Source organism: Phalacrocorax carbo, chromosome 15 (genome assembly GCF_963921805.1).
Source record: "Phalacrocorax carbo chromosome 15, bPhaCar2.1, whole genome shotgun sequence".
NCBI classification, from domain to species: Eukaryota; Metazoa; Chordata; class Aves; order Suliformes; family Phalacrocoracidae; genus Phalacrocorax; species Phalacrocorax carbo.
The window spans coordinates 3,687,862-3,710,756 of NC_087527.1; the positions used below are offsets into that span (position 1 = coordinate 3,687,862).

Below are 22,895 nucleotides of genomic sequence, written 5' to 3' on the forward strand. Positions count from 1 at the left end.
TTCTGCAACTTCCTCCATTTACGCTCAAATCGTGCAGCACAACCAACATGGCAAGTTCTGACCTTGCAGGTTTACCTGTGGCGCCATGGAGTTTTCCTCACTCTGTACTACAGGTGTTTTATTCCATCAACTATTGCCTTATGCCAGAGTATTATCCTTTGAACCAGAATTCACTCTCATTTCACAGTGCATCTGAGATTTCACAAAAATCTAGGTAACGATGTTGGATATATGTCTCCTAAGTTCATTTCAAATTTCATTTTGCACTTTATCCATGGATGACTTGCAGCAGAAGTCAAATTTATAAGCTGCTTTTTTTCCTTTAGGTTTTAAAACACAGGTTTTGACAAAAATCACATAGGGTATCAAGTTAAAGCCTTTAATGACAATATTCCTTTTTCACTGGAAAAGGTATAAATAAATCAAGAAACAAAGAAAAAGAGTAACTTACTGTGCAGTTCACGATGTATCACATCTACAAGATTTGGTTCATCTCCCCACCAGAATATCCATAGTTCCTTACAATCCGGTTTGACGTCACGGCGCCACACACAAAGCAAATTGGCCTGCAAGCAGCGGATGAAGCTGAGCAGAATTGGATCATCCTGGGCTGGGGCTGAAATGATAGGGCCACAGTCCCCATGACCTTCAAAATTGTACCTACGCCATTTGATGCCTGTGAGTTCAGCCTAAAGGGGGGCAGGGGGAAAAAGAAAGAAAAAAATTAAATCACTCTATTGCAAAATTTATATTTTTAGTACTGGTTTGTTTCATTTTCATTGTTTAGTTCCTAGAATTTAGCTCTAAGCAGCCAAAGTTAAAAACTTCTGTTCCCATATTTTCCTCTTTTTCCCCTCAAGGAAAAAAAAGTTTTAGAAATAGCACTGAATAATACTGGCTTTTCACCACAACCTGACTCATTTCCAGCAGATTCATCCATTTCTAACCGTACTGTTACCTTTTTGTAAGCTTACAAATTAGAAAGAAGCAAACAAACAGGGAGAGGGAATAAGGCCCCTTCCCTACATGCTGCTTGGTGGAGAAGTGAGGTCAGTGTCAGCCCAGGAGCTGGCCACTTGAAAGTCACAAATAGAAAGTACTGCAGGGCATAAGAAAATAAATAACTTACTGAAAATGGTGAAATACAGTTTCATATTGTGATGTTACAGGTGCATGCTTCCTATTTTTTTTTTTTCTCAAATAAACACAAACAGAATAAGCAAAGTTGTCATTTACTGTCTCAGCCAGACAGAATTATCTTATTAACCATCAAGGAAGAATGAGAATAACAGGAAAATGGCTACCCAGACTTTTGAGAAAGATTTTCTTCTACACAAGTTGAAAAATCTGGAAGAGTGTAGGTGTCCCACTGCATAGCAGTGTGAATAAACAATTGCCAGGAAAGAAGCTGCCAAAGTACTCAAACCATGAAAGAGCTGGCAGCTAGAACCACTCAGCAGAGCAAAGGTTCTAATTTTTTCTTTTCTTTTCGCCTTTAACAGCAGACACTCACAGCTGTCACATTCTCTGAAGTGTCCAGACCGCTACTGCTTTATCTACTTCCATGACCCTACCCATCACACTCTTGCTCTCCCCTCCCCGGCCTGCTGCCTGGTTTTCCCTCCCACCTTTCCTCCACGACCAGTTTGTCCCAATGGCTGTTGCTGCGTCCTCCCTTCTCTCCACTCTCTGCTGGCTCTGGGAGCCCACCCAGGTCACAAGGGAGGACACCCAGGTCACAAGGGAGGACACCCAGGTCACAAGGGAGGACACCCAGGTCACAAGGGAGGACACCCAGGTCACAAGGGAGGACACCCGCATGACTTCTCGTCTAGGTAGCCTGAGTATCGTCAGCAAATAAAAAAGTGGTATGTATATACTCTGTCCTCACAGAGGGCTTGTATTCTAGTTTCTATTCCATGTTACTACATTCTCACTGCTGTTATTCCCTCTACTGCTTCAGTTACAGTATTCACACCTTCAGTTTGCTGCACAGAAATAGCCAGTGTGCTCAGCTCTGAAGTGGTCCTACAGGAAGAGCCAGCTGGTCTACAGCAACAAGCTGCAAAAACTCAAATATAGCATCTACACCTTTGACCAGAAGTGTCATTGCCAGGGAGAAGAGGAAAGATACAGCGGTGGAAACACTCTCTGTAGGAATGCCTGCCTCCCACACCCCCACCAAGTAATAAATTAAGCTGTATCTAACCAGTAAACATTCCTTTCCTTTTTCTGGACAGTACCTATAGAAAATAACAACAAGAGAAAGGGTGAATTTTTATTCCTAAAGAAAACAAGAAGACTTGCAGATCACTTATGCCTCCCATTTTCATCATCTGCACAAGGACATTTAACCTGCTGACCTTCACTGCCCCTCCAAAACCCATACTACATGTCACACACAGAAGGATCTCCCCTTTTCAGGTCCACAAACTCAGTTCATTTAGAAGTTTAAAATTTATTTTCCTTCACAGTAACTGCAAGTAGGCTGTTACTTGTTCAACAGCTAGCTGGTTAACTGCTGAGGAGCTAAGGGTGACATACATCATACAAATATTTTTATGTTGTTGGTATTTCTTTGATCTTAAAAATATATCCTCTAAGAGAGCTTCACCTCATTCTGCCTGTATATTGCCTAGCACAGCAGGGTTCCGGTCCATGACTAAAGTTCCTGTGACTATGCCTCGAGGACTATTTCCCCAAACACTGGTTACCCAGATTGCCTATTTAATTTTCGTCTGAAGAGGTTTCACCTGGCACACAGGAATACAGCAGGTGACCTCTGCTGGGAAGAGGAAAAATCTGACAAAACACTGAACTGCAGTGGAATTGGTTTTTGTGTGCCCATAAACCACCAGTTGTCTTCAGCTCCACATTGCGGAAGCGACACTACCATCCTGTATTATGTCAGCTGGATACCAACGGTGGTGAAATCACAGACAGTACTGTATTATCCCGGCTGAAGACCTTCTACAGCCAGCACTACTGCGTTTGCGTTCAGAGAGGAACGCTGATCATCCATTCAAAGTGTTGGGGAACAACGGAAGAGCAAATCGGAAAAGATAGTCAAGGCTGGCCAAGATGCACAACATTTATGCATGTTCCTGGCACAAAAGAGGGCATGGGAGCACAAGAGCAAGAGGCAAATGGGAAGAACTAAAATTATTTTTTTCACAGTAGGGTGCTGTACAGCCCTGCAATACCTCACAAGTTACATAATATTCTAACAGAAAGTACTTACACATGCTCCTCCAGAACATCTACATCTGCTCTACATGGATCTCAATCTATAGCTTAGAAAAGGAACGTGCAGAGTTTCTGAAATAGTATGAATGTGACTGCAAATCACAAAATACCAAAGGTTAGCGCCTGCATAGGCAACTTGGGAAGAAAAGTCATGTTAAATGTTTATATCATAATCAACTAGGAACATATGGTAACTCAAAGAGAATGGCAAAAACAAAACCCAAACAAACCAACGAAACAAAAAAGGTTACTCAACTGCACCACTCACTTGATCAACACAGCAATAGCTAGAGATCAGCTGTTTGAAACAGACAAGCTCTTGCAGCTCTCTGGCAGCTCAGAGGTACCAACCCATAACATCCCAACCATATTACAGATGAAATATGGTCAAGAAAAGCACAGAGAAATCAGCAGAGCTGTGTCTAATTTAATTCTACAGTAACAAACTTCTGGAGTGTCTAATTCTACAGGCTGTGAGCAATGACTAAGTACTAGAGCTAACCAGGATCACTAGTGACCACCCACACAGAAAATGACTCCCAAGAAAAGGGAGAGACAAGAACTGCGTGTTTTGAGCTCTGCAGCAGCATAAAATGAGACCTTACACATTGTTTCCCCAGTCAAAGTTGCAAGAGATGCAGTTTAGTACATTTGGCTCTGTTTCTGTTTAAACTTTTAATAGGCAAGCATCAATACTAATCCCTCAGAACTTCTAGATTTTGTCCTCATGTTAATTAAAACTGAATTCAGAAGAAGATCTGAATCCAGAAGTAGTTCACAAGAGAAGATTCACCAGGAACACTTACATATATTCTACACCTCTACAGAGGTTTTGTGTGAAGTATTTAACACACTATAGGGAGAATATCTCCATCCACCTGGAGGTTTGTTTTTTTTTTTAATTAAAATTAGTTTCTTTAAACAATCAACCATAACTAGTTTTAAAAGGCCTCAATCTGTAGCAGGGTTTTCACAGACAAGACAGCCAATGGCCTGTGGCTTGGGTGACTATATGGAAGAACCAAACGTGGTTTAATTTAGGCTTCATCAGCAGTGAGCACAGGCTGCTACCAAAATGGCAGCCTCTTCCTCACCCCCAGCCACGCATTACAACCTCCCAACCTGATGTCACATCTAGTGATCACGCAGTCTTTGTGTGAATGGAGTCAGTTCACCAATTTAAAGATGAGAAACAAAAAGAAAGAAAAACGTTCATCAGATCAGCAGACTGACAGCTTACCCTGCAGCCACATAATCACTAGAGCAGACAGAAGAGCAGGAGTGAGAATGCACAGCTGAGAGCAGCAGTGGAGTGGGATCTCCCCTTTCAGTGACAGCTCCAATCAGATAAAACAGAACATTAAACTGCACACACAGAGGCTGTTGTTAATGTACACCTTAAAGCAGCAGAAGCAAGCGCCGGTGCCAAAAGTGGTCCTGGACTGGCCTGCCTTCCCTGCATCAATCATCCGCTCCTGACTTTACCACTACTTCCACTTTCCAGCAGTGCTTCTGAAGTAAACTGACTAAAATCAGAAGCATTATATTAAACATTTTTTTTTCCTCTACTCAGATCAGGCCCCATACTTGATTCATTAAATAGCCACAGAGGTGCTTATACCAGTAAGAGGACAGCAAAGCAGGTCAGGGAGGTTAGAGCGGCTCCTTTCAGTAAGACTGCCGGCTTTAAAACAGCCTGAAGTACTTGCAGAGATAGAAACCAAGATTGCCAACCTGAGGATAAAACTGAGAACGTGCTGTTTTACTCACAACTGGTTAGAAATGAATGCAGAACAAAGCAAAAGTCTTGCCAGGTGATGTAATCTATTGTGTATCTTGCATCTTTTCCCATATGGGTAGTCTTGGCTGCTACAGTAGTATGGTTGCTACAATGTTCTTAACACTAAAAAGCCTGACAAAAAAAAAAAAGGAACTTACAAATACTTACTAATAACCAACATTGTTAGTCAATCATGCATTTTGCAAGGGACTTTTTGCTTTGGTTTATAAAGGAACATATGTTTGAGGACTGTGCTGTGAAGGGTTCAACTTCCCAGATAAAAGGGGCTTCTTTAAAAATTATTTTTTTCTAAATTCAGTTAACTGCAGTTGGACACAGAATGGTTTGTAGGATGCCTGTTCCAAATGCACTGGGCCAAGCCTGTAAGGAAACAAATGAGATCCCTGTGTCTAACAGTAATATCCAAAATCTTTACTAACACTCAACTTTTTACAGTAAAATTCCCAAGACATAAAAATCTGTTTCTGACATATCCAAAAGCAGCTATCAGGGTAGAGGAGTACATTCAAACCCAAAATTCCATGTAGGCATCTAAACACACCCAAAACATACCCAAGAATTAGGCATTAATGAACACACAGCCATGCCGATGCTTTCATTCAAAACACGGCCATAGAGCGAACGTCACATATAGTCCTTTGAAGAGGAGTGCAGCCACAGCTTTCCTCCCCCCTAAGTGTCTGTCTTAACCGTTACACTCTGCAGAGTGAAATGGCTTTAAAAAAAAAAAAATTAAGAGAATTCAAACCTCTGATATCCCCTATGCACACAAGCAAGCAGAAGAGACGGAGAAAGCAAATTAGCACTCTCTTACAGCCATCAGTCTGCTGCCCTAAATACAGACACCTTCGCATCTATCTGCGACAGCTGAGGGCTGTAGCCATTTTAACTCCAGGACAGCATCCAGAACTGTAAATTCCTAGTAGAGATAAAACCTAAGCTCCGATTCTTTTTCCCCTCCCTCAGGCTTAAATCAGAATAACAGACAGGCCGGAAGGGTCTTCTGCTGATCTCATAGTGCTCCATTCAGATTGGCAGAGTTTAGGCTGCTAAAAATCACAATTCCCCAGTAACATTTCACACTGCACGACTTGATTCTGGCATGCTACCAGCAACCCTAAAGATTTAATTAGTGCTGTGTAGCCACTGTGACTATTTTCCTCTTCTGCAGTCCTCACAGATGGAACACAAAACACATCCTCCACCTCCTCTTACCCCCCACCCTCCATCAAATGCTTTCTGGACTATATATGTTGTACGGGAAATGGACAGGCCAATTTTAAATTAACTTCTACAGAAGACTTGAATAATTCCACTCATTTTAACACACAAAGCTCCCTTGGAGACATTATACATTAATACAGACACAGCAGAACCAGAAAAAGGCAGAGCATTAGAAGTTGGAAAAATTCTTGTATTTGGCCACAGTGTAAAGCAGAGTTATTTCTGTATTATTGTACTTCTCTACATTAAAAACAATGGCTAAAATTACATAATCATGTGTTATTTTTCCTGCTTCACATAGTATAGAGAGGTGAGAAATGCTAAGGCATATTTAGGGCTCAGAGTGCAGAAAAATCAGTAGCCCAGTACTTCCAAAATAGGAAGAATATACTTGTAAAGGAGACAGAGATCTACAAAAAAAGGCTGGAAGGGTCTTATGAGCAAGAACAACTAGATATCCATCACATAGGCCCTCAGCGCCAACCCTGACTTTCTCAAAGACTTTCAAACATGGCATTGTTCAGGTCATTTTAATCTTTTTCAGTTCTATCTGAAACAAAACAAAAACCAGGTATAAAAATACTTCCCAACTGCCTGCCCAAAAGGTGCTACTCAGACAAATTCAGGTCTGCACCGTGCTTCAAACAAGTTTCTCTCATCCTCTTAAGAAAAGACACAAGTAATGCAAAAAACCAAACCAAACCACACCAATTCACTTATGTCAGGGATTTCTACAAACAAGTTTCAGTTAACCAAAGGGAATATACAAGTGAACAAGCTTTCATCATACGCCTTTCTAACCAAGGGGAAGAAGTTAAGTTGTCCAGGGTACCTTAAAATGCTGTATTTACCAGCCTCTGAAGTTAGGTGCAATCTAAACAATTTCTGCAATCTAGATTTTTGTTTGCTTCTATGTAGGATACTGTGGTTACTAAGTGTCTTTAGTCTACAATTGATGCTTCAAAATAGAACATTTAAAAATGTAAATGCCATATATATATTTGCCAGTTTCATTACAGTCTCATCTTAAAGAGCTTCATTCAAGTAAGTAGCTATTCTGAAGCCACTAGAGACTCATACTAAGGACTACTCACACGAGTGCAAATCTGCATAAGAAAGCCTTTAGTTCATAGTCCAAGAATTTAAACTGTAGTTAAAGGTGTCATGGGAATTACACCACCATTTTAATTAAATGCTATAAGATCTTGCAGACAGATTCAAGATTAGCACCATCTGTTTTGGTTACAGTGTTTCATTTCACTACATCATCCTCACACAGCAACAAAATAGCATTTCACACTCTACTCAGGCCGTTTAAATACCAGATAAAATTGATGTCATCTTGATACACCTCACTAGGAAGAAAGGACAAAAGGATGGAGACAGGAGGACTGAAAAATACTGCAGAACAACATGTGCTTACGGGGGAGGCAAACACAGGCACTGACAAGAACTCTTCTCCCCCAATCCCACTGAAATAAAATATTTAGTAACACCTGCCTCAGTCCCTGTCAAGTGAATTGAAGGGACAGAGGCAAGAAAAAAAGAAATGCGTACCAAGGAACAAAGGAGACTGCTTAACTAAAAAAATCTTCTTCTTCATAGCTATATATTATTTCAGCGCTCTGGGAAAGGTTCCTATTTGGATAGCACAACTTCCTGCAGGGACACTGAGGAAGCAGCAGCAGCAGGCACCCGGACGCAGACACCCTCTCTTATCTTTTATACCCGGGTCTATAACTTTCTTCGTTTAAAAACAAACCAACCAGCTCAGCCCTGTGGAACCTCCTGAAACCAGATCATTTACTAAACTACATATTTACATTCCCCTCTTTATCCTATCCATTTAAAAAAAAGAAAAAAGGGGGTGGGGGTTTGTGTTCCCTTCCCTCAGGGCTTATCCCTTCTGCCCCTTAAAAAGGGAGGAACCATATGGCAGTGAAGAGAGGCCTTATCGCGCACGGAACGAGCCGTGGCTCAGCTTCAACATGACACTTCTGTTAGGCAAAGCAACTGGCAGACAAGGATTGCAGTAACTGCATAAACAAAGTTCTCCAAACTTTTTCATACTTCAAACTAAAGAATGGAAAAAAACAGCACATTAAAAAATATAATTCTGAAATGGACCTCATATGGCCAACGGAAAAACTATGCCATGCGTGGGGCTTCAAAGAGCTGACTGATCAGCTGAGTTGAGCATCATTCTTCTTAATATGCAACGGATGAACAGCAGAATTACATGTTTGACTTTAATCCTTTCCCTGTATAAGCACAGAGTCAAGTGGCTGGAGAAAAAAGGATAAAAGGGCAGACACTAACAACCTTTTAAAACGCAGGATTGAAAAAAAAAATGCCCTTTTTTTGTTGTTGCTGCTCCTGTTGTTCATTTGGTCTTAAACCAGCAAGAAACTGAGCACACCACTGCATGCAGAACATATGCCCGAAACCACTTTCTGCTGGATACATCTCTTCACTCCATATACTCCATATCATGCTCCCTCTTCCTTCATACCCCCTGGAACAGATTATCTAAATACTACTACTTCAGAGCTGTTTGTGACAAGCAACAGTGTCAGGGCTTTTCTATGTCATCTTTTATCTTTGCTGAGTCTCTCTGAAGGATTTAGCTGTAACCAGAATCCTATTATCAGATATCTTCCCATTGGACTTCTGTACCTGGGGACATGTGAGATACTGTATCGCAGTATCGAGGACCAGAAACCAAGATACTTCTAAAATAGAGTCCACATATACCATTATTAAAAGCCACAAACTAATACCATGAGCTGTTATGCCTAAGAAGTAAACAGTAGTGACAGAAATGAGGTATTTTTTATCTCTCTCTCCTAGGTGTCAGTGTGATTCTGCCTATGTGGGAGAGGAGGCAGCCAGGAAGATGAATAGATTGTTTCAAAGAAACAAAACTCAGTCTCAAAAGGAATCTGAGGTGGCAACTAAGTTCCATCTTTCCCAGTGGAAAAAATAATAGGACTCCAATATTAATGCTCGAATTTCAGCAGTTCTGGCAGACACAGAAGCTACCAACAAAGAAGTTTTGAATGGCAAGCATGAGAGTAACCTGATAAAAGGGCCCCAACTGCTGACATGTATCCCAACCATCACAGAATTTCAAGGTTAAATACTAAAGTAAAACTACAATAAAACACAGCAGAAGGAAGGAAAATGAGCGCACACTGACATACTGAAAGAGCGACAGTATCTTCCTAGAGTGCACTGCAGAAACGGGTTGGCAAAACAAAACCAAATGTTAAAAATCTTAGGAGAGAAACAGAAGGTGACACAGGAATTGTTAGGCCATCACGGTTCATATGTAGCTCTGCACCTTCATCACTAACTGCAGTTCTTGTTTTGCCACATCAAAAAGTGGAGAGAAAAAAATATAGGAATGGTCAAAAAGTATATATTCCATACAACAAAAAGCATTTGAGGATTAAGACTGAACAGTCTAAGAGGGCAACTATGAGGGTGTATTAGAGAATAGCAGCTGGTTGTGCCTTCCAGGTATCAAACTAAAGTAGCAGAATGCAGACTGAAACCAAAACGAGATGGCTGAACATTCTCTGTCAATAAAAACTTCATCTACTAGTTTTTAAATTGTCTATTAAATATCCACCTGGTTCAAGAAATCTTTCAACCAAATATATAGAGAGCCTGGGAGATTATTCCAGGGAAGTATTACTATGTCCATGACCTACTCTTATACCCTTCTCCAGCTAACTGCTTATGTTTTCAGGGGGGAGTGCACTTTTGCAGCAGATTTTTTGGGTCCCCTGCTCCTCTCCCAGCAAAATTGCAGCATTGCTATGAGTGGCTATAGCAAGCCTCTAGGTGACTTCCCAAATACAAAAAGCCACATAATACAGGTTGCTGCCACTGGCAACATAGCAGCTGCTAAACCGATAATGGACCATTGTGTTGGTGCTTAAATCCAGCAGGCCAAACAACCACTGGCCACCGTTCAGACACGACACTTTGATGGACTTTTGTTCCAATTCAACAAAGCTGTTCCCGTGTTGTTTAGCCTGTTACCGTACTGGCTTCTTTGAAACCTTTATCAGCACATCAGGAGCAGCATCAGTGATCATCCTCAAGATAGCTCTCAGACCTGCCATCCACAAGTCAGTACCAAATGTCCATCAAAAAAACAGTAATAGTCATTTAGGACGAACCCCACGAACTCTTCAAAAATTCATTATAAAACAACAACAAAGAAACAACAAAAGAACGAATTTTTGAGAGAACACCTTTGAGTTACATCAACACCTTCCACCTTCAGGGAATGGCTTTGGATCGCAAATGTCCAGTCCCATCACTGATTCAGCAAATCTCAGTACGCTGTTCCAAACCAGCACCTGGCTTCTCACCTCTCTTCCACTGCAAAGGCTGTAACCAAGTTCATCAGACAGAGATGTAAAAGGATAATGCGATAATCATGGCTGGAAGCCAAAGGGCTGGGATTTAGCCATTACTTGAGAAGATGTTTTCAAGTCAGAAATAGTCAAGACAAAGTCACAAGGAAACTGAAAGATGGCAGTGACATCTTCCCATGTCAGCACGTGACTGAAACTCACACAAAAGGCACACACTTCCACATGCTCGTACTTACTGGCTTTTCCACCAATACAGACACATGAAATGGGAAGTTGTTGGGCCAGAGTCTCACCATCATGCATGAGAAATGGGAACAGAAAAGCTAATCTAGACAACAAAACAGATATTCAACAGGTAGAAATCTAGGTTTCAGAGGATGCTACTAGGCAAGCCCTATCCACATACTCGAGAACATACGTACCCAATAAACCCAAGATAGACAAAAGCATTTAAAACAAGGCATGTTTGGGTTTGATTTCTTCTGGGTGTTTTTATGGGGAAAGAGGGGAAGAAGCCTCTTACCCATGTCAGAACTGAAGGTATACCAGCGTAGGCTGTATGCAACCGAAGCATACAATGCCTGGAAGCAAAATTCCTTCTCCAAGACAAAAGACAAAAAGAACAGAATACATTCTTTTCATTTTAACAAACCTTAGGTTTTGGAGCAAACTACCCTGCAGGTCAAGTTACAGACACTGTTTTACAGGGAACGCTAAAAGGTACCTCTGAGTTCCATAACAGTTCAGCCTATTTCTTTGCAGAAGGGAATCAGTTATATTTTAACTTCAGAGTAGATGGTTGAGAACAGGTAATAAAATTAAAACTACCATTGCACACTTCAGATAGCACACAAGAAAAGCAAACAAGTGTGCAACTCGCTAGCCAGAAGAATCCCTCCCTCCTAAGACAGGGTGAATGATTAGGTTTCAAAGTCCCCTTCAAAAAGACAGACTCAGAACTAAGCAACTGCCCATTTTCCAAATTAAAAAAAAATCCCCTCTTAGAGAAAAGTAGTCCAACACATGAAAAAAGATGACAAAAGCAAATCTGCAAGTAAACAAAGGAATCTTCTCTCTTCCCCCAAGCTTAACTTTTTTTATATATTTTTTTTTTAAGTGAAGGAGGAAGGAAATGTCAAACATCAGAGTCACACAATGGACTATCAAATGTTTCCCAAAGCAAGTAATCTGACATATGGGCAGGGAAAAAAAGAAAGGGGGGGGAAAGGGGGGGGGGGGGGGGCGGGCTGGAGGAAGTAACAACCCGAGTAGAGTAAACTTTTGCATACTGAGTTAAAGAATGCAGTTCCTTTCTTCCTTTACACAAAAAAAACCTGTACTTAAGAGCTCGGAACTAGACCATTTTTGTACACCACATCTAAGCAGAGCTGCTTAGTGAATACCAACAACAGTTCACATAGTCGTTTCACACACGTGTCCATCACTGACCTGCAAAGCAAACTACGCCGCCTGCCCGAAAGGGCCCCGGCCCAGATCCCTGGCTCCAGGCTAGGAAGGTAGTAACAGTGCAGAAATACAATCAGACAGCCCTGGTTCTTGCGCATCAACATTGTCTTGACCAGTGACATCAAATAAAGCTCAAACTGTTAGGCAGTCTGCCAAAACCCCGGAGCCCTTGAAAAAACTACCACCTCAAGAATTCTTTCATATGAATCTTCCTTAACACAGAAAGAAGTAAATAAATCCACTACATGACCGGTCATGTAGACGCATTTTGCCAGCTTTCTTACTGTCACTCCTGCAAAGGAAGAATCCAGCAACTCCTGCCAGAAGGAAGTTCTGGCAATTCAGAGAGAACTCAACTCAAAATTTTATTAAAACACACACAGAAGTACATAACCAGAAATACTGGGTTAAAAATGAAACCAGCAAATTCAGAATCAAGTAATGTAACCAGTTAACCTATTCTGTCAGCAAAGAAATTATTTTTTTTATAAAAATACCTGAGACAGTCACTACAAGAAGTTCCTGGAATGGATTTTGTAACTTGCCCAGAGCTGCCTACAAATTCGGTAATATTGTGGGCATGCATCAACTGAGATTCATAAAAACCTGCCACTAAAAGTGCCGATACACTAGAGTAGATTCAACAACTTCCTCGCAAACCAGAGACTCCAATAAGAAAAAAAGTCAATACATTTTAAAACTTATGTCTCATAGCTGTTAGCCATGAATGCATCATTACCAAAAAACGGAAGGTTGCCAATGCCTGGTCAGTAGGTACAGAACTGTTTTCCTCTAAATTTTGTTTTCAATTCTCTGTTCTCACAGAATGTTGTATTTTTATGGGCAAATACAGAGCTACAAGAACAGGCAATAACAAGGCACTGACCACAGCATAGCTCTTTTAAAACTGAGAGATGAATTAAATAAAGTTTTACTGAACAAGCTTTAAATTCCCTTCTCCAAGACATAGATTGTGGTTACTCAGCCACTTTGATCTCGCTTCAATCCATGCTGCTGCCAAAACTTGGTGGGGAGAGAGAGGAATAAGAGGTACCCAGAGGGAGGGGAGTAAGAGGGAGGAAAGTTTTTCACTAGGTCAATATCCTGATCCAGGCTTAAATGTGAGCATATGAATCCTTTTGGGGTCACCAAGGGATGGAAGGAGAGTGACAGGGGAGGGAGGAAAATGAAAGGGAAAAAAAAAACCTGTTTTATTCTGTAATATAATTTTCTTTTCGTAAACAAGAATAGTACACTACAGTACACTGCAACACTAGCTGACTAAAGCAGAGGTAAGTGCCTAACAAGAAGTGATATAGAAATAAACATGTCCTATCTTATACTACAAATTAATTATAGAAGACTGTCCATTTTTCTCCATTTTCATAAGCAGATTAAATATGTTCCTTAGCACAGGGACAAGCTCTTTGTGTATGTTTGAGCTCATCTGTGTTAGTCACATAAACATAAATATTGCCTAGGGGCACATTGTACAACAGCAACACTCAATAAAATTTCCTGCCTCAAAGAAACAAAAGAGAGAACGCCACTAAAAGCTCAAGTCACATTTCCATATGCACTATTGCAATTCTCCTCAGGAAAGTGAATTAAGGCACATGTGACTCAATGAGAAATAACATTTTTTTTAGCAGACTGAGGTAGGAAGTGAGAATCAGGATTTATCAAAACTAATCAAAATTCCCAACAAAAAAAACAAAGGAAAGACTGCTTAAATTTGCAAGGTACTAAAAAACAGGCATCATCTTACTAAGTAAAATGCTAAGAAGCCTCCCAGCCTGAAAAGTTAAACTTACTACATGGTATCAACGTGGTTTCTGTTCAGACGTCACTATCATTTTACAGTATAGCGATCATACTAATGCAAGGCTGTGTAACCAGCTGAAGCCACAGCAGGAAACGACACAAGCTGTCATTCTTAGTATCACAGGCCCGTTATCCCTGTGGTATGTACTTCACAACTGTGCAGAGGGAATCAAACACGATGTTTCAGTAATATTTTGAGGTCTGTTAGAGCAGAATATTTTTATTAGCTGGTTTCTCTTTGAAACTACCAGTTGGGGTCGAGGAACTCAGGGAAAGAAGACCTATTTTTAAAGCAATACTTAGAGCTTAAAATGAAAGCAGTATGAAAGCTTGGTGTGAGGAGGAGTATGTAAATACATACTCCATATAAACAAATCTGGATTTGATTCGGGATCTTCTGTTGAAAACTCTTGTGCACTTTTTAAACTGGCAAGATAATACTAAAACAAGCTTGCTTCTACTCAGACCAGTATTTTTTTCCGCGTTATTTGTGTTACTATGGCACCAACAAGTCACAAATCCCACTGTGCTAGACTCTACACAAAAAAGGGCACTGCTCACCCACAGAACAGTAAATGACTACACACCGAGTTGAAAGAATATAAAACTATACTTGTCAGCCGTAAAGGCAACAGCCTGAAAAGACCAACCACCTATTCAGTGTTATTAGGTTGTCTGTAGGATCCCTCAAACAAGTTTAGGAAAGGGGTTTGAAGGACTGACAGCAACGTAGTAAGTCTGCAGACATCAACTGGCAACCTTCCACAAATACAAAGCAACAACTAGAAAAAAAAACAAAAGATAGTAATTTATAACTTGATCCTGGTGTATATTAAAGTCAGGAGTCAGTCTGTACTGAATGAAAAAATAAAAGGCTGGCAAGGAACAGGGCTCAAGGCTTTGGAAGTGAAAGCAGGGTAACTTTGAGGAGATGTAACAGCAGGGGAAGACCATGGCAGAATGCAGAGATGCAACATGGTCCCAGTCACATGATGAGAGAGAAAATTTGTAGCATCATTCTTGATGTGAGCAGGGGTGTTTTAGTCAAATCCTGGTACGGGGATGCTGCCGTAACCAAGGACGTAAAAGTGAAGACTAGTGGGGCGGGTGTAATCCTCTATGGCGATCACGGGTAAGTGGAGACAACAGGTTAAGCATTCCCACCCAGTAAACAGAAAGCTTCAAACAGCAGAGGTGTTCAACTTAATACAAAGCATCATGTTCCAGCCATGTCAATATTTTTTAGGTATTTAAAAAGCCATGCACCTGCACACACACACACACGCACCCTTTACTCAATGTTATGCCTTGTAAAGAGATTAAAAATAAAAACAAAATCCATAAAAACTTCTCCATCAAGTGGCCAAAGTTAATCAAGTTAACACATTCAGCAGATATATCTCATATGCACCACATTTTTTCCACTGACATTAAAACCTAAAGAAACTGAATTTTTTTTTTTTTAAATTGCATTGTCAAGAAGGAAAATAATAGAAGAAAGGTCTATATATAGGATTAAAGAGTTCCTTCTTTACTCCCTTACACCTGAGGAAGCGCTCTTAGAAGCAGAAGGGGAGAAAAATTCAAGATCAAATTAATCTGAGGGGGGTTGAGAACTGGGGTTATGTCAATACTGCACTAATTATGTAGAAAAATCCAGAAATATGTGTTTTCAGACACTATTACAGCAAGTGAAACTTATGATTCTTAAAATGTAGTTACCTGGGATTTTTTTTTTTTTTAATGTATCAGCCTAACATTTGAGTATTTCCTTAATCACACCAATATTCACAGTAGCACTCTCACCAAAGAGCTTGCGTTGTCACCAAAATGAGGAGGAGTTACTGGAGAAGGGTTCACAGCCCCAGTATACATGTACATTCAGAAGACGATCAGAATTTCAGGAAAAACTCACTCAAATACTTCTTAGCAGCCAGCTTGAGGTACTTCAGCACGCTCTTGCCCAAACTGCAAACATCACTCCTATGCACCTGACTTTCTTTGTGCCCCGTTCAGAAGAGGTTCGTTACCTAACGCAGGTTCACTAAGTCCACTCCCAGAGCTGGGCAAGCTAACTGAATGTCGCACCATCCCAATCTCTCTGCAAATCTGGGTCTATTTTCTTCAAACTCACACCCTAGTAGATACCATTAAATTGTTGAATACTCAGACAGGACATAATAAAAGCCTACCACTGAAGTGATTAAAACCTGAAATAATCTTTTATTAGCAGAAAGTGAGCACGCTTTCTAATGTAATTTTTCTACTTGTGTCTCGTTACCTAATAAAATTCAGGATAAAGATTAAAAAAAAAAATCAAATACTTTTGGAAAACTCAAGAGGTTAATTCCATTTCTTAAATACATCTACACATGTAAATTCACGCCTACATAAAATTTCAAATGGGGAAGTTATCTACCACGTAGTGATGTAACATCCCGCATGCCAACTTAGCCTACTGCTTGGAGCACTGCATTTACGATAATGCAATAAGCAAGAACGACTACCAGCTAATTTACTACTACTTATGGATTTGGCTGGGCAATCAACCGTCTCTATGAAGTCCTTTATTGACAATTATGCAACACCAAGGAGTACCTCACCAGCAGTCTCTGCATTCCTAACCTTCACTTTCTGGTGCCATGAAAAACCTTTAAAGAAAAAATAATTCAAATGCCATCTCAGATTTCCTTGACTCCTTTCAGTTTCATTATGAAAATAGCAACAAAACTCACAGATCAAAGGCAAAAATTTCTGTTCCTGTTCGCCAACTGAAAAACGTACCAGCAGCAACGACCTTTACAGTTTGTAAATTTGTCTTTGAACATTAACTGCAATAAATACTCAATTCCTACTAACCAGACCTTTCTGGCAGCAGGTTTCTGTAAGAACGCTTTTAAACAAGTACTCACTGCGCCTTCTCTCAAGTCCTCTATAAATAGGTCTCACTTTCCAAGAACACAATCATGCCTTTTCCAGGCTGAAGACTCCTGCTCCTACAGTATCTAATCTTTCACTACATGAAAGCTACTCCAAAATTTAGGTCATTCCTGACACCCTTTGCTGTACTCTTTCTTCCACCTCCAGCATACGAAACGTTATGCAACTTCATCCCGATTCTCGGAGGCTGACTTGTGCCTTTGGATCCACCACGGCAGCTAAGCCAGAGTGTTGAGGAAACATCCTCATACAAGCCCTCACCATCATATGATTAACCCTTACTCACAGGAAAAATCAAATTCAGTTCAGTAAGACTACTTTTATGATTAAGGATTATTCATAGAAAGACGGTTTGTCAGCTGGGTCTGAAGTTTTAATACAAAGCATATTACCTCAGAACATTATGTCTCTAAATAGTTATTAGACAACTCTTAATTAGCAGTTAAATCAGCCCTTAACAGTTGCTTATTAAATCTTGTTTTGATAAACTGGCATTCTTTTTCAGAAGTAGCAGCAGACATTTTGACCACTACAAAAACAGAGTTAGGATATATAAAATTTCTTCTACTGCCATGCTAGAAACATAGCAATTTCAGACAGAAAGTGTATTTTTAATGAGCAAGCGTATTAATCTGCTGCGTATGCCAGTATAAACAGGTTTATATCTGAAGTGTATTCCGATGACAAATATGCAAACCAGCCCTTATCTTGCTGAGAAATGCCTTACATTCAGAGTAAAGTTCTAGATTTCTTTGCGCAGGCTGTTTGCGGGGTTTTTTTGCCTGACAGAGCTTACAAACATTAGCCCATTTTCTAGACTGGCACTGGATTCCTGGTTCATTATAGGGCAAAAGAGGATACAGACAACAGCCCTTTGGGTCACGGAATCCAGGGGGACACTTCATGAAACCCAGCTACGCAAGCCTGAGATCACACTCACTGTCTGGATATTCAAAGCTAACTTGAAAACCTTAACTTAAGACAGTACCTTCCTCTCACGTAAAATATTCAGCTAAGAACACTAAGGACCCCTATACTTTCTGGACATCACTGATAAAAGAGAATCAGGTACCAAAATGCTTTTAGGAAAATATTTTTTGTAAAAAGGTTCAGAAGAAGCAGCGGTACCTAACCTCTCGCTAAGGACTGTCTACAGTTGATGGAAAAATAAGCTGGAAATCACCAACTGTTAAACCAACCCAAACCCACTACAGCAACCAGACAGACTCACCACAGAGCTCTGGCTCCTCTGGGGTGGGGAGACAGCATTCCTTCTTAAACAAAACAAATGTTTGTGGGAAGAAATATTATTTACACATAAACGAACAGAATCACAGTAGATTACAACTACTGCAGAGCTGCAATTCTCCAGTCAAGAAAATTTCTTTTTTATTCATACCCAAAACAAAGCCTGCGATAAAAAAAAATTTGTCAACTTCTAACAGCAGAATCAGTTTAAAAAAGAATCTTTAATCCACTTCACTCCTAAAAAATGAATTGATTCCCATGAACAGATCATCTACCTTGTACATGTTTTTGTTCTGTTGCACTGAAAAAGTAAATGATTTGCAAAACTTTCTCTAATTAGTAATCCAGACTACTGTAGCTTTAACACTTCATAAATTTTGAAATTAATATGACAATTTCAGGTTCAAGGGTCAATGGTGTTGGCCACATATTTCCAGTCAGTATTTCCTTTCTCAATATCTTTCACTGATACATAATTCCTAACAAATACTAATGTAGTTTAAAATAAATCACCCTAATAGTTACTACGTGTTTATATAAATGCTGTATTAAAACCCCACTACTTTAGTGGAATTCTTCTGCAAGTAGAGCCAGAAAACAATAAAGACGTTACCATTTCATACGTAGCACCACACTACAGGTACGGATAGCTCCCACAAAATTACACTGGTGATTAAAGGGTTGTACATTAAACTCGTTAGTATTATTATTAAACCCACTTGCAAAAGAATTTTGCTACACTTATTTCAATGATATTACACACCCATTTAAAATTTAACATTTCCCTGGTCAGGGGTGGGGGGCGGAACACCAAACCACAGTAACTATGAAACCACTTCACTTTATAATTTTTGCTGGGCCAACTATTATTTTTACCAGTGACAGATTTGCAGATTGCAGCTGCATGAAAAGTTACGTTTCCCAAAAGCACTCTACTCAACCCTCCATTACTAAATGGGGACTTCACGACTCTCCTGCAAAGGAGGAACCACTCACTACCTTGCTCTTACAGTCAGATACAATTCCCTCCCTCATGCTTACTGTTTCATTTTTCTTACTGGGTAAAAACAGTGTATTCAAAATCACCACAATTCCTGCATCTCGACACATATAGCACCACTATATATTTATAAATATCAGAAAAAGTTTTCGAACAGAAGCAGAGATATAAACTGTCATAACATAACAGTTCAATAAGAAGGCAAAGAACTGCATTTATTCTCATGGAAGAAGCTCTGGGCCAGTTTCCTAGCAGTGTAAGTGACTACAGCTCTTGTTCCAGATTCTTTACAGGTATGACCAAAATAAAAACCAAACATAGATACGTTAAAAAAAAGGCAAAATAAGAAACATACAGCAATAAAGGATAAAAAGATAAAACAAAGAACTTAATCATTTGCACTTTTAATTAATTTTCCTTTTTTCCCCTTAATTCTTGTAAAAGGAACTAACAACAATCTCTTCCTTTCTATTAAAAAAAGAACAACATACGCATCCACCTCCAATTCTGGCAGAGCTCTGACGCAGGGAGGGGGTACCTACCATAAACCTTTCACACATGCTATCTCCAAACTTGCATTACAAGTTTTCATTTTAACCATGCCACACCACGCGCTAAATAGTCCCTTCTTCCCTCTGACATTACCCCTGGTAGTACTAGAAGGCTCTTGCTCACTCAGCTGTTGCCCAGCCAGAAGGGATAATATTCCTATATGTCTCAGGTAAAATAAAGCAAGGCATTTCCAAATGACTTTACCCTTACACAGAAACAAATTGTTTTCTTGTTTTAAATTTAAATTACAAATCTGTAGCTAGCCAAAATCGATACCATAATTTCTGCAACATTAAACCACGCAATACAAGTAGGAAGTTGTCAATTACCAGTAAGACGAGTAGACAGCGTCTATGCAAACAAGCTGCCCAGCATACTATATTTTCAGCTGCTATTCTTCTTCAGAGATGACAAAATTAGAAGGTTTGGGTTGTTGTTTTTTTTTAACCTCTTGCCCCCAGGCGTGACCTACGCCAGGAGACCACGCTGTAACAACAGCTGACACGCAGTCACGGGAGCGCCGAGCCCAAGTCCCACAGACAATCACACTACAAGACTGTTTGCTGCTGCTGCTGCTGAAATGGCGTTTGTCATTGTGAAAGGAGAGAAAGACCCCACAGTTCGGTCGGCACAAAGCACCCAGGGCACCGAGTGCCAAGGGAGGCGGGGAGAAAAGACTGTTTACCAGAGAAGATGGTCGCACATGCAGGCGGGGGGCACAGAGGAGCGCGGCCCTGAGAGCAACCCACACACCCGCAGCAAACCACGCTCAAGAGCAAAATAAACACGGGGAGCCGGGCCGGGGGAGGGGCCAGCGCAGGAGCAGCCCCACGGGCCCCGGCTATAAAGCCCCCGGCAGCGGCACCCAGGCGCCAAACCGGCCGGGCGGCGGAGCGCCCGTTTGAGCCGCGGCCGCCGATCCCCGCCGCGGGTCACTCACCAGCGAGAAGAGGTTGGAGTGGCAGTCCTCCAGGCTAGCCCCGTTCGCCACCCAGTTGGCCGCTGCAGTCATGATCCTCGGCGAGCCCGGCCGCCAGAGCGGGGCATGTCTGAGGAGACGGGCCCGGCGGCGGGGAGGGGGCGGCGAGGCAGCAGGCGCTCCTCCGTGCCGGCCGGGGCGGCAGCCGCGGTCCGGCCCCTGGCCCCGGGGGGAGCGCGGCCGGCAGAGGGCGCGCCGCGGGCGGCGGGGGGGCGGCGGGCGCCGCGGACGGGGCGGGCGCGATCCTCCCTACGCGTCCCCGGCCGGGTAATCCTCAATCCGCGGGGCCCGATCCGGCCCGGCCCGGCGGGGGCTCTTCTCCGTCTGGCTCCGAGCGCCTCAGCAGGCAGCGCGGGGGGAAGGCTCCTCCGGTGCTCCGGGCCGCCTCAGCACCGCCGGGGCGGAAAGAAGACGAAGAATGGGGGGGGGGCCCGGGGCCCTCCTTCCGCGTCCAGGTCTGGCCCCCCCCCGGGCAGGGCACACGTCGCGGCGGAGGGGAGGGAGAGGGGAGGGTCTCCTCCCGCGGCCCGGCGGCGGCCCCTCCGGGGCACGGGGCGGGGGAGGGTCCCGGTGCGGGTCCCGGGCAGTGGCGGCGGCGGCGGGCGGGGGGCGCTGTCTCGCGTGCCGGCGGAGGCCGTGTCCCCTCCCCTCCCCGCCCGGCCGCCCCTCGCTGCTGCCGCCGCTGGCTGTGGGTGGATGGTGTTTTCCTCCTCCTCCTGCTGCTGCTGCTGCTGCTACCGCCGCCGCCTTGTTTACGCTCCGTGCGGTGCTCCCGGTGCTGCGGGCGGCGGGCGGCAGCCCCGGCCCGGAGAGGGAGCGCTGTCCCGGCCCGTCCTGCCCGCGCTCCGCCCGGCGCTGCCCGCCCCGCGGCCCCGCTCACCCGCTCCTCCTCACACACTCGCCTCTGCCTCTCTCCACTCTGACAGCAATGGCGGCCGCCAGCCGCAGCTCGCCTCGCCATTGGCCGACGGCGACCCACGTGACGCGCGCCGGAGGGCGGGGGCCCGGCTCCGGGGCTCACCCCCACCCCCACCCACCCCCCCCCTCACGGCCCCTCCCTCCGCCGCGGCGGTGCCCGCCGGGCCGCTAGGCGCCGCTAGGGGGCGCTAGGGCGCGCGCGGGGGCGGGCGCTGCGGCGGGGGAGGCCGCGGCGGGGCCGGGCGATGCCCACGGGGCGCCCACGCCGGGGCCGGGGGGGGGCGCCCACGCCGGGGCCGGGGGGGACGCCCACCCCCGCGGCTGCACCCCGCCCCGGTGTCCGCACAGGCGGCGGCGCTGCCGGGGAGCGGGTCCCGCCGCTCCAACCTCTTGGGACGGGACAAAGTTTCTCGTTTCTCCCGGGGGGCTCCGCCGCGCCTGCCCTCGGCGCTCTCCCACCCTCCCCGCCACAAAACGGTATTTAAAAGGAGTTGTTGGGGCCGTACCCGACCGGGCTCCCGCCGCGCCGCACCTCCGCGGTGCGGTCGGTTGGTCACCGCGAAACGCCCGACGGGTTTTTCCACAACCCCCGGGAATTTTCAGAGCAGTTTGAAACGTCTTCGTTCCAGTTATGAGAGCGGGGCATCCCCCCCGGAGCGCCCCTTCGCGGGGCAAGCGCTGCCCCACGTTCTGCCCGGCCCACGGCCCACGGCTCGGCCGGCGCCCCGCGCGCCCCGCGGCCGGGACCGGGTTTTCAGAAAAGCAACTCGAAAATACCTGAGTTAAAGAAACAACTCAAATTCATTCCTGTAACAGTCACAGTCTGAGAGAGGAGGAGAGAAAGGGCAGACACAAAATAAACAATAAATATTAAATATTTTGTTTAAAATATATCATTCCTAACAAATAATTATGTCGCTGTTCGTCATGACCCTTTGATTCTATCTGGTGGGAGCCTGACCTGCTCAGGCAGGTTAAAGCTCACTCGCCTGAGTGTCTCACTGACAGGAGTGCCCCACAGGTGACATAAAGCAAACACTGCTGCTTAAAAGGCAAAGGTTATTTAGCAGTTCAGCTTACGCTTTAATACAGAAATGTAGCACGTTTTCAGTCATCTGATTCAGTGGAAAAAGTTCTCCCTCTGTGTTCAGTAGCAGCTTTCCTTATCAGGATTTTAATCTTATTTAGGCATCGTTTCTGCAATTTACTTTTCTTCGTAATAAATTAAGATTAGCATCTATTCTAATGACTGAATGGAGTTTGCTTGGACTTACCTCATAGTAACAAATCTCTTAAGACAAACAA

The 22,895-nt window shown here is 43.3% G+C and overlaps 1 protein-coding gene across 2 annotated transcripts in view; it reads right to left on the reverse strand.

Annotated features, from left to right (window-relative positions):
* Nucleotides 1-20,765, reverse strand: part of MED13L (mediator complex subunit 13L) — a 204,213-nt gene extending 183,448 nt beyond the window's left edge. Inside the window, exons 1-2 of one of the 2 annotated variants that reach the window (XM_064466708.1) lie at nt 20,634-20,765; nt 452-689 (exon numbers count right to left, since the gene is read on the reverse strand). In XM_064466708.1, coding sequence (XP_064322778.1) covers nt 452-689; nt 20,634-20,705 — 310 coding nt within the window. In that variant the 5' untranslated portion in view covers nt 20,706-20,765. The remainder of the gene's footprint in view (nt 1-451; nt 690-20,633) is intronic. The other variant, XM_064466709.1, reaches the window with a different exon arrangement.
* Nucleotides 20,766-22,895: the final 2,130 nt, after the last annotated feature.